Raw genomic sequence first — 12,454 nt, 5'->3', positions numbered from 1 at the left:
CCGAAACTTATCAACAAGAAAAGCTAATGTTTTTATTACATTTTGTTTACCACCACACGTCAGGCTATCTACTTGACTGACTGTCTATCAGGGAATGGATAGAGAGGGGTGTAGCCAATCAAATTATGGCATATGTGATAAAACACTAACAGTTTAAACTAATATAGCTCGGTGGATCACATCGAAACGATTCCCGTCAATGATGGAAGCCTCCCCTCCCCCTCAACGAGGACCATTTTTGTTATTTTAAAGTTTGTTCCTGTACATAGTATATTGAGAACATCCCACGCAAGCTCTATGACATTGCGCAAAAGGAAATCAATGTAACCCGATCACCTGTGTTTGGATGCATAAACCGACTCTCCAATTGTGTTGTAAACGGTCTAAGTTAGACCCTTTTGTTGACTGTCAGTTCGAGACTGAAGTTGATTTCTTTAAATAGCTCGTATCCTTATAGGTTTGGGATTAGTTAAATTCCCATTATGAAAACTGCTTAGAGTGGTTTTGTTTCATTTCTATGATTATGCAGATGTTACACTGAATTCTGTCAACTTATCAGAAAGCATTTGGGTTAAAGTCAGAAGTAGAATTTTAATTCAGATCTCAGAGATTCCTAGCGATTGAAAGTATCAAAGAATATGACGCGCATTCCATTAGCTCCATTCTTATCTACAGACAACTGATCAGACATTTAATGTTATCAACTCAGTTGATAACGTAAATTAGCCACCGTAAAGAGTTTAAAAGCCGACGAGGGGCTAACGCTCGAAACTCTACTGAAAACTAGATTACCCTGTTATTCTCTCCCACCGACGCAGCACCACTGTTTCTTTTAGAAACTTACCCCCTTTGATCAGACCTTTGATGGTCAACTCTAGAACTTAATCATAACTTTATCCTTGTGTGATTTCTTTTGCTGATTCATCCTCGACCTTTGAACATCTGAGGATCTTACCTACGTCGACGAAGTAAATTGAATGTTTCCTTTTAATGCAATTAAAAAATTTCTCTAAAGCATCATGACCTTTGACAGCACACTCGGACAAAATGAATCAAGATCGGCCCAGGGAACCGGCTTAACAGAATTACCCTGACTGTATCTCTAAGATTTTCGTAATCAGGATGAAATAAACAGTCTCTTTTCCTGAGTAAGAGCTTTTCTTGTCAAAATCTCTTGGCCAAAATAAGGGATTAAACCTCAAAGGAAACTGGTTTGGCAGTTTTCCATGGACTTTTTCTGTATTTCACATAATTTCTATATAAAATTACTACGTACTAAACCGAAACGGTTACTAACTTTTTCTTCCTTACATTATAAATTAATTATACACATTTTCTCTACCCTGCAAAAATATGTACTACATGCGTTATGTTTAAGATCACCGCTGCGTGAATAAAACCAGGATACGTATTCGATGACGTGAGAGACATCAAAGAATACTTAGTAGACTTAATCAGGGCACAGACTTTAGTGTATTGCAATTTTGCATCGTTTTTCAATTGTACTTATTTCAACTACTCCGCTGGTCCTTTGTACTGATTGATGGGTGATCCAAACAAACAAGAAACTTAAACCCGTCAATCAGCTTATTAAAAGCTTAGGAATGGCTGCGTATCGTGTTCAGTTCCTAAATGGTAAAGATTCATGTGTATTGGGATGATGCAGTTATATTTATAGAGGGTGAACGTAAACATTTTTCCAAATGTTCTATCTCCCGAAGAACAAGGAATATTTTACTCGGAATTTTTGGTCTCTTTGCGGATAGTTATTAAGCTCAAAAAGAAGTTTAATTTAAGGTCAATTAGTTCCTGTGAATTATGTCAAGCTATCTTCGGTATTGAATGAATCAAGCACGAACGAAAGATAAAATCCAATCAAATGCTTTAGGTTAAGAAGTTTACATTATTTTCATCTGCTACGGATAAATTGTTTGTACAACTACACATATAACAGCTACAATCTGTGCACACATCACAAGTAGAAACTAAATATAACATTCCACCACTATTTACAGCCACTTCAGATGAGAGAACCTTGCGAGGCTAAGCAGCCAGTCTTTCATCTGTTTTCACACTTCGATAAACTTGTAGTCAAAGTACTTTGAAATTCTATCAAGGAAGGCGTAGAGTCCTTTCCTCAGCTCTGAGCTCATCATGTACACAGCGACGGGGTTAAATGCACTGTTACTAAAAAATAAGGAGATACCGAGGGTGTATAACAGATCGACTGCTTTTGTTGTCGGATCGATGCCTCCAAAATCTATTGCCAGGGCAAGTAGAGTTAAAGGAAGCATACAAATCCAGAATACAACGACAATGAGTAGAAGCATTTTGATTAATTCTGCGTTCTTCTCTAAACGGAATTGGTCATGACGGAAGGTAACGGTTGCGCCGCTTAAGGAGTTTGCTCTCGCCCTGATCCGCGCGCTTTGTCTTTTCATTGCAGACACGATTGCTGCATAGCCTCCGGCTGTTATGAACAGGGGCACGATGATAAGTGTGGCAATAAAACAAGTGTGTATTCGCCGCTGAAGATCTCCCGACCACTTAGGTCCGCATCTGAGATGGTTTTGACTCTCTTGCACATCCATAAGAAACGACATTGGAAAACCAACAGTAAGATATGACACAAACCATACGATAATGATGATCACTTTGGCCTTCCGTTGCGTTAGATGCGGTTTAAAAGGTCTGCAGATCGCCCGAAACCTCTCAATTGTGATAACAGTTAGAGTCAGTATGGACACACAAAAGAACACTTCGTTCAACGGGGCGAAAATCTGGCAGGTTAGCTTGTCGAAGGGCCAACCTACATAATCCTTGATGAACTCAGCTGGGAGAGAGATCAGCAGAATCCCTAAGTCGCTGAAAGCTAAGTTCACAATGAACAAGTTTGTTGTGGAACACATGTCCTTACGGCACCACACTGTTAAAATGATGTACACATTCCCTGTGATGCCAAGAATAAGGACGAATGAATACCACGCACATTGGATCGCCAAAAAGGTGTAGTTGATGGGATTTTCTGAATTTTCAGATAAACCATAGTCCATTATACCAGAGCCCATATCCTCCGTTGATTCGCCCTCCATTTCTCAATGTCTTCCTAAGACTGAGTCCGACGTGCAGTTTAACAAGTAATGTTAATTTGGCTCCGGTTGTTTGGTTTTACTCCACCGGAAAGAGACCAGACCCCTTGACAAATGATACAAATGGCAAAGCTTATCACGTCGGCCAAGAACACAGAGAGGCAAACCCTGTTTGTTCTTGGATCGTTTGAATTTCACAGGATTATAATCAAATCTGTCGCGAGGCTGCGGCACGAAGATGCCGAGGTGTAGAAAACACCACAGGTCATTAGTAACTTCAAATGAACCACACAGCCTTGTGACGCCCTATTTATAGTCCTCATAGGTTAAAAACGAAGCGAAAAGGAAGTATTCAGAGATAAAAAAGCTTTCGGCTGTATGAGATTGAAAAGTTCCGTTATCGATAACCCCTGAAGTCAAGTTGAGCTGATGTTAAGATTGCGCGAAACTTGATGATGTGCGCAACTAGACACCTAATGTGTGGAGTACTACTGATGATTGCTGACTCTGTGTTGACAGATGTAAAACAAACCTGTAAATTCAATAATCGTCTTCCGATCGGAAACATTCTCAAACCTCGCCTAAAATCTGTTCATTAGAAAGTGTCGGGAATCGCCATCGATTCTTTATTTGTTGTTATAAAAGACTGGGATAACTGATGAATATTTCGGCTTGGTTTAAGGAAAATTTTTACCAGGCGGGTTTTAACTTGGGTAATCCTATCCGGTGGAAAAAAACGCAAATACTTCACGATACCCAGACAGCTAACTCACAGTTCTCTCAAAATAAGTTGGAAAAGTTCACGAAAAGCACAAAGATGGAAGATTTAAAAACCGCGAGTCACGTTTTCTTAAAGTAATTTCCGACGCATCTGGCTTGGGCAAGTGAACAGTGTTGAAATATTTCTAACGAATATAGTCCACAGTTCAAGTCTGTGGTGGTGTCATTTGAATTAATCGATAATTTAGCAACGAAAATTACTTCACACTTGCAGTTAATGCATTCCGTAAAGCACAACAGTCGATTGAGCAATTTCTCGAAATTTCGTAGCTTTCTGCGGGAATAATTTCCTCAATAAATGAAATTAGAGTTTGGGTCAAGTTCTCCCCGATCAAATTTGCAAACTTTAGTCTACAAAAAAATAAAAAACTAAAACGTACTATTGCATTTACCGTAAGTAGGTGATTTTGTCGTAGCATGACGTAATTGCTTCTCCTTCACACTGTTGAAAGATTTAAAATTGCCCTCGATATTTTGTATAAACGATTCTTCTGGAGAGGTCGGGGAAAAACAAAGAGGAAGTCAAGCAAGATAGGCTTTAGGTAGTAATATCTGTTCTCATGATAGTAATTCTTGTTCTCACTGAATGCATTTCACCCTTTATAGTTACATGACTCTGCATCATTTCGCACTAAATCAAAATGCGTCTGTGCGCTCTTACATCTAACTCCGCAAGATGGGTCCAAAGGTTTCATCGCGCAGATACTAGTGCCGAATAAAAGAGAGGGTTATTATTGAGGCCGAAAACTACATCTTTTTAATAGAAGCTGCCGACGATCAGGTCAAACAAGAGATTTTATCACTTCCTGGCACATAATGGAAGTTTTAAGTCGAATTTATGGCTTGTACTGCATGTTTTCGTCTCAGTAATTTTCGAATCAGTCGTGGTCTGCCAATACTGTTGGAGAACAGTCGATGGTTGGGTGGAGAGAAGCAGAGAGAAAAACAGAGATATTCAGGTATTTTGTGCAATGACAATTTAACAAAAGCGATGATGATATCAACTTTAACAAATTGCGTTTGTCAGTTATGGGCCCACAGGCTCTAATGTCGTGTTTTCATCTCTTATTTTTTTTCCGTTCTCCACGCCCATTGATAATTTCTACCCCAGTATTAACCATATTTTACTTTATCACTCTACTTGAAACCTAAAAAAAAAATCCGTAATTTAGCTGAAAACGTTAGCGCCTGAGACAGACACGAAGAAAGTAATTTTTGACTTTCAACTGACAATGGAGTGTTCTAAGCTGCCTTCTCGAATTGTCCGTTTCATTGTGAACCCGCTGATTGTGATAACATCTCTTGAATGATTGAGAAGGTAATTACCCACTTTGTCGACAGCACCCTCTGATCACTCTCTACGAATGTTTTTTTTGTAGTTACAGCTTCCTCATAATCATTTAGCTTTTCACCGTCGTAAAGTAAATTCCTCTAACAAAATTTGAGGAAACTAGTGTGGACACTTGCCAAAAAGATGAAAAACTTTTCAAAAATGCGCAAAATACGTGTCATTTCCAATGTGCAGCGGGGGCCCATGACATTTATTTACGTCGTTGAATGATAGGACGATTGCTCCTGATATTATCTTCGGACTAAATTGAGCGCTAATGTCAACTATTTCGAATACGTAAGCATGCTCTGCATAGCTGCATGTTTTCTCTTTCTTAGGCGCTAGATAATCGTGAAATCATAAACTGATTCCTATCCGTGGGAACTTTATCATCCCTTCAAGTTCCACTCAAGATATGAAGGCTTACTCTCCCAATTGATGACCTCATATTTGTCTAAAGTTTAATCATGAGAATATGGTGCTTGATCAAGATAAAATCGCGGAGTCGATATTCTTTTTGTAAGCTTGTAAAAGTCGTTAAGATAAGTTGTCTTTAAATCACATCTGCCAGAGGCCTAAGAGTTAGTTCGCTAGAGGTATAACGGAACACGGTTGTTACTCAGCCGTTCTGTTGTCCGTAAATAAAACTGAAAAACTTCAGCCGTGATCTTGCAGAGGTTAACCTTTAGTTAAATTAAACAAATTCAGTACTTTATTGAGTACGCGACAGGGTTACGATGTGATTTATTATGAAACCTTTATCTGCAATTTGAGGATTTTTAGCTTCAACAGCGCAACCAAACAATATTCTAGTCTCAACTTTGGATTTCTATTGTCAAAATAAATTGTCTTTCATCTTGAAACCGAAAACAGAAATATTCCAACCCTTCTCAAATGCGTTCCGTGATAAAAATAATCATTATTTTTGTCCAATTGTTTGTTTTGGAGTACATTTTCAAAGGACGGAAGCGAGTTCAATACACAGGAACGAAATAAAGTAAACAGTGGGTATAATCTGTGTAAATCTCTATTCCAGACAAGAGGATAAACAACCAATAGTCTGTGGGCAAAGTACGAAAACCTTCGTAAATTTTGGAACAGGGAACGGAACCAAGGAACGGAACCATTTTCTTAGCGGTTTCTCTTTTCTGTCTGAACGGTGGCATCGTCACCTTACTTCAAGCTTACTCATAGAGCAAATCTCCGTAAGATTTGGATAGAATTCGAAATGGTTACTGCATAGAAAAAAATATAAAAACCACGGAGGAACATTTCGCTAATGTTATGATTGTACGTGAGAACTCAACTCTCTTCTACAAAAACGACGCTACAATCTTCTTTTGGAGGTTATTTTTGAAGAACACACTTTGTAAGAATGTACCGAAAGTCAAGAGAGAGCGTCTAATTTTATATTTTGCTTATATTTTTGGAATCAGTACTGCTAAGATTACCTTGAGTTAGCTGGCATGACATTTTTTATGATCAAATCCACAAAAAAATTGTTTTAAAAATGTGAACGTCAACAGGGTATTCACTCTCACGATTTACAATATCTAACCGTTAGAAACAGTTCTACAGGTGTTATGATATGATGGAGTTTAGATATACCAGACTACTGCTTTAGTTGAAATAGTTATGTTTCCTTTCCCCTCTGGCAGCATCAGAAGAGTAACGAAGGGCGTTCAATTAGGACTAATCCATTTACTTTTAGGTCGTTATCGAAAAAAGGAACAAACAGGCAAACAAACTCTTGGTATAGAAGAAATTTCTAAACTACTTTTACGGTCTTTAATCTCAAAGCGAGCCTTGTAAGAAAAAAACTTTGAAAGGATATTGACAAAATCTGACCCTTAAAGACTCACACTACAAGACTCAGGAATGTCTCGTTTGTCCAAACGAACTGAATATTCAGCTGTAGAAGATTACGATAAAAAGTAACGTTCTCATAGATCCAGTAGTTGGTAAATTCAGTGAGCTTGTAGAGATCATTTTGAATGGCAAAAGCACAGGAGTTTTTTTCTGTTGGACACATATCATGTCACACCCACAAATGATTCGCCCCTTGTGAAGCCGACAAAGGATCTTGCATGAACTTAAACACAAGGTTTACACGCCAGCTACAATATTTCTGAGCTTTCGATTTGGAGTCTGCAGCACATATATTTACCACCTCTTACAAGCATCACAATCTGGTTCTCCGTAAGTGATTATGTATTATTAAACGCTCTAAACTGGTGACTTTCTCCCCGTTACGTCACCATCATTTACAATGTACCTTGTAGGTGTGCTTTATGCGTGCAGCAATTTAAAACAAGAAATGTTTTTCATTTCACCGGTTGTCTTGTGTCAGCCAGAAAATTTTCAAGTCAAACATATGCTTATCAGTAACTATCTGCGTATTGATTCAGGTGCATAATTTACGACAAATCATTCGGGCAATCTTTTCATGGCTGGTCAGGTCATAACTTATCATACTGACTGATTTCCGTTTCGTGCACGTAGAATACCGACGCTTCGTTACGAGCATGCAAGCAACTTTCGTTTGGTTCTAATCCAGATCAACAGCCACTCCCTTAAAAAGACGCTACCCTAAGACACGTTTGGCAAACGAAAGACAGTCATTATAATAATGAAACAGTTAAAGCAATAGAAAAATATTGTAAATTATAATGTAATATCCGAGCTTTTACTAATTTCCTTTTCGACCTATTTCTTGACAGGAACACTGAATCCAATGTAGCTTAAGCAGTTAGCTTAGATAGTTTTGTTAGCTATCTCAGTTTTAATTACTGACCTACCTTAGACTAGCAATGGCTAATTGCGGGTCAACCAAAGTAAAGTCGATAGTCTGAAAATTGAAGAAGAGTTTAAGAATAAATGTAAGTGAACATGTGCAACAAAACATGTAGATGTAACTTCTTTAATTTATACTTTTTCACATTTTTGTCTCGTTGGTGCCAGACTTTGTAAAAAAAATATACGCGATATCTTCCAGTCCAATAATCATTCTAATTGGAAAGTATACAACAGACACATCGTCTCTGTCAATTTATTAAGAACACTATTGACAAATGCACATGTACAAAGTTTTTTGTGGCTGTGTGAATCTATATCTCAAGCAAAAAGCTACAGTGAAATTCCGCTTCCTTAAACCTCTGAGGAAAAAGGAACTTGGTTTTAATTATCAGAGGGTTCAAAAAATCGGAATAAAATAACAGCTTTTGATCTGGGAAGGGTACCAAAGTAGCATCTAGAAGTTATGCCTTGTTGGCGAAGTGTACAAAAGATCTTTCTTGAAGAACAATTTCCTCATAGACAAAAATAAGACGGATGGTAATTTTCTCATAATTAGAACTTGTAATACATGTCTGATGTGTAACCAGCAGCTTTCAAATATTTTATCATGTCCTTGTCAAACGACTTGGTTCCACAGATTAACACGTGAACATCACGTGACGGCTGAGGCATCTCACGTGACACAAGCTCCTGATCGATCCTGCCGTATGACATGTGGTCTCTGTACTTGACTTTTGATTGGCCAGCTTTACTTTCCTACAAAGGCAATGTCCACATTTAAAAGAAGAGCTTCACACAGCCTTAAACTTGAGGGAAACTGCAAAAATTAGGCAACTATTTTACAACAGGGACTTTGGAATAACAGAAAAAAATCACATTGCTGCAATTTGATAGCAGACAGTTACATATTGTGAGTCTAGAATCCCATGGGCAATCAGTCATTCAATTCATCTTTCTTTGCCCATAAAAATAACAGTGGGATTGCAAAAAAATAACAACTACTGGTATTGTTACCCATCCTGGATGGAAAGCAAGTCCATGGCTGGTTACCTGTCAAAAGTTCATCAGGTTTCCATAACAGTTTGCAGTTACCCATTTTTACCCCTGGATAGAGAGGAGCACTGTGAGGGTAAAGTACACTGCTCAAGAACAACACACTATGACAAAGCCTGAGCAAAACCCAGGGCCCAGTTGTTTGAAGGCTAATTAATGCTAATCCAGGGTTAAATTTCAATCCAGGTTTCTTTATCTTTTTATGCAAGAGCCTTTTCAGATAATTTTTTCTAATCTTTTTAGAGCATCCAATCATCAAATTGTAGACAAAAAGAATTAAAATGAATTTTCTTTTAAAGCTTTCAGATGTGAAATCAAATTTCACACTAACTGTGGGTTATCTTAGCCCAGCTTTGAACAACCTGGCCCAGAGCTCTTTAAGAGTCTTGCATACCAACTAAAAGGCCACCATGATACCTTTTGGGCTTAATCTAAGAGCACATTCAATAACAATGGAGCAAACAGGAAGACTTCACCCTTTGACCAGTAAGAACAACTTGCATTAAATTTCTCCATACAATATCACATGTGAACCAAGGTCACTAGAATAAAGAACATGATTACCAAATACAGAAGCTTTTGATTGTTAAACAAATTCTCCTATTCAGCACCTTAGGAAATGTATAGAGAACAGTATGGAGAATGTGTAAACTGATGTTAGGGTGTAAAGGGTTTAGATAGCATTGTATTACCTTCAATAACTAACCTGGCTTAGAACATAGAGTACTGAAAAATTCCAGTAAGCTTTACATTCATCCAGTGTGTCTTTCATTAAAATGTCATCATATGTTCGGCTTGAGTAAACCAATTGGATAAATGTTTCGTCATCCTCATTTGTAACTATGTCTTGAATCACTTGCAGCATTGGGGCAATCCCTGTTCCTGCCGCTAACATACCAATCCTACGATACTGAAAACATACAGTACTGTAAAATGGGAGAAACACTTTTTTGTTTTTGCCACTATATAAGATCTGTAACAGTATTTTAGATCTACATGTATCCAAGGTTCCTCTAGATTCTTTCCCATACCTTCCTTATAGAAACACATATGCTGTTTGCCACATTCAAAATACCTGATTTGGTGAGTAAGAAAATTTTCCAAAAGGTCCACGCCATTCAATCATGTCACCAACTTGCCAAGTTTTTATATGTTGAGACATTTTTCCATTCAAATAAACCTGTACAATAAAAATTGGTAAGGATTAACAGTTTGAATTAATTGCTTATTTTCTTGAAAGAGTACGTGCTATTTACATTTGAATCTAGACTTTTACCATCTTAATTTTCCACTAAGAAATAAATCTTTGTCTTATTTAACTTTGCATTAAAGGCCTTATTTGACAGCTTCCCACAAAATACAAATTTATTAATGAGATTCATCATTCAGATAAAACTATTAAATAGTTTTGCATAATTAGAGAGGGAATCAGAACAGTATACTCTGAGAAATACCTTGATGAGTACATCAAAGAACCCACGGCCGTCTACTGGGCTAATAGGTGTGTACTGTCTAGTGATATGCCTGCCATCAAATTTGCCCCTACAAAAACAATTGCATAATTCCTGTTAGAACAAAATTTAATTCAAATGCAAATAATATTTAAAAAGCAGATTGCCAATAACTAGACTCTCACTAATCCTCTCTCAAGAGAGGGGATTCCCTTTTCATCGATTTTCACAATGTTGTACAACTCAGACAATTTATTCCATGCTCTCCAACAGTTACACGTGCAGAATAGTATATCAAACTAACATATAAAATTTGAGTGCAAAAACAATTGCTTACATAACAAAAGAAAAAGGCTTTTGTTCAATCATTAGCTTAATTAACAATTCCTGTGATTTAGAATGCAATTTAAATAGTAACTGTCAAAAAAATTTGTCATAACAACACTCTTCACTGGAACTGTGATGCACATGTGGATCAGTTAGAAGGTCTCGGTGTTCTCAGTCTTGGGGATGAAAACTTACTCTTACTCTTTTACCAATTGATAAAAAATGTTATAGTACAAAAAAATTAAATCATGTGCCTGAGAGAACTTCCATTAACATTGGTAGAATTTGATATAAAAATTTGATTGTATAATCAGTCAAATCAAATATAATGATATGTACCAATTATTAGTTGAAAAATCAGTATCCCTTTTAACCCTCTTACAATATCTAGCAGAAAAAGTGATGAGATAACAGGAAAATATCAATTAGAGGATTCTTAGTTGTTCCAATACCAAATTCTCAGAACTAACATTATAAGAATTGTATGGCAGACAGTAAGGTGAATTGCAAATGAGATCTTGGGAGTGAAAGGGTTATTCAATTAGCTACTGGAGACATTAAGTTAAAACCCACCATCTCCCAGCTGAGCCAAAACATCTCTAATAGATATACCAATGGAATTATCTCTGTCATGTTTACATCTCACCTCATTATTAAGTGCTGTCCTACTTTGATCCCTAGCTTCCTATTTCCTGGGATCTTAAATCTGTATATACATGAATCATCTGTCATCCGAGTGATGGACTCTAGTTCAAAACATCGAAACTCTGAAGTACTGAGTACTTGCTCAAAACTTCCATCAGGTAAATCCTCCAGGATACTTTTTCCACTTTTTATTCTGTCACATTCTAATCTCCATTTTGCCATTTCCTCGTCATAAATATCAAAGACACATGGTACACAACCACTTCCACAGCAGTCACTATCAAGTGGTTTTTCTGGAGGCTCTGGAAAATCAAGACTGCTATCTTCCGCAAGATGCTCACCTGAATTCTCTCCAATTCCAGACATAGTAATTTCAAATGCCTTAGACAACTATAAATTTTCAAATGTATGACGAGATGTTGTCTTATCCTATCATTTCAATGCGAAGCATCTCCCTACGGAATAGCTGTTTTCATAAACATCCTTTCCAACGATACAATAAATCATCGCAAAGTGACGATTGTGTTTTCAAAGAGTTTTTGTTGTCTCATTTCATGCGATCAACTAGTAAGGTGCACTACAGAGAACGTCATATGAAAAGACAGAAGTGCACCGTAGTTAGTTATACTTAATGAACGGAACCAGACAAGGAACTGTACATAAAACGATTCACCAAATACCAATGGTTGGTTATCTACACAGGTGAAAAGACAATTTCTTTTGCCAGAAGATGTTAAGCTGTATGAAGCACTTCAGTGCAGCCCACAATCAGCTGATGATCGACCAATAACGATAACAGAACATGACATTTCTCTTCGCCTTCCCACAGTTAGACGCTCGTGAACTCTTATTTTACAAAAGACAAGCGTGGAGAGATTTCTGTATTTACTTTTTGGTTGAAAAGTTTCCCTAATGGTCTTGTTCGTCAGCTTTTTGTTTCGTGGACACAACCGAACTACGAGTGTTTGGAAAGTTCTTCGGTT

General features: G+C 37.4%; 2 protein-coding genes across 3 annotated transcripts; both read right to left on the bottom strand.

Moving 5' to 3' along the window:
• Positions 1 to 1,790: 1,790 nt before the first annotated feature.
• Positions 1,791 to 8,551, bottom strand: LOC131791559 (neuropeptide FF receptor 2). Of its 2 annotated transcripts, none has more exons than XM_059108909.2 (2): positions 7,998 to 8,551; positions 1,791 to 3,195 (listed from the first exon to the last, which is right to left on the bottom strand). In XM_059108909.2, exon 2 carries the CDS (start codon positions 3,090 to 3,092, stop codon positions 2,070 to 2,072), a length of 1,023 nt encoding a protein of 340 aa, XP_058964892.1. In that variant the 5' UTR covers positions 3,093 to 3,195; positions 7,998 to 8,551; the 3' UTR covers positions 1,791 to 2,069. The 2 variants fall into 2 exon arrangements, with proteins under 2 accessions (XP_058964892.1, XP_066014858.1); XM_066158761.1 differs by lacking the exon at positions 7,998 to 8,551 and adding an exon at positions 4,262 to 4,279.
• On the bottom strand, positions 8,548 to 11,837 carry LOC131791546 (NADH-cytochrome b5 reductase-like). The gene is made up of 5 exons (XM_059108891.2): positions 11,473 to 11,837; positions 10,503 to 10,590; positions 10,124 to 10,228; positions 9,755 to 9,958; positions 8,548 to 8,751 (listed from the first exon to the last, which is right to left on the bottom strand). Exons 1-5 carry the CDS (start codon positions 11,835 to 11,837, stop codon positions 8,548 to 8,550), a joined length of 966 nt encoding a protein of 321 aa, XP_058964874.2.
• Positions 11,838 to 12,454: the final 617 nt, after the last annotated feature.

The sequence above is a fragment of the Pocillopora verrucosa genome, chromosome 12, assembly GCF_036669915.1.
Source record: "Pocillopora verrucosa isolate sample1 chromosome 12, ASM3666991v2, whole genome shotgun sequence".
NCBI classification, from domain to species: domain Eukaryota; kingdom Metazoa; phylum Cnidaria; class Anthozoa; order Scleractinia; family Pocilloporidae; genus Pocillopora; species Pocillopora verrucosa.
Note: the sequence above shows the minus strand (reverse complement) of the source record. Positions and strands in the feature narration are given on the sequence as shown.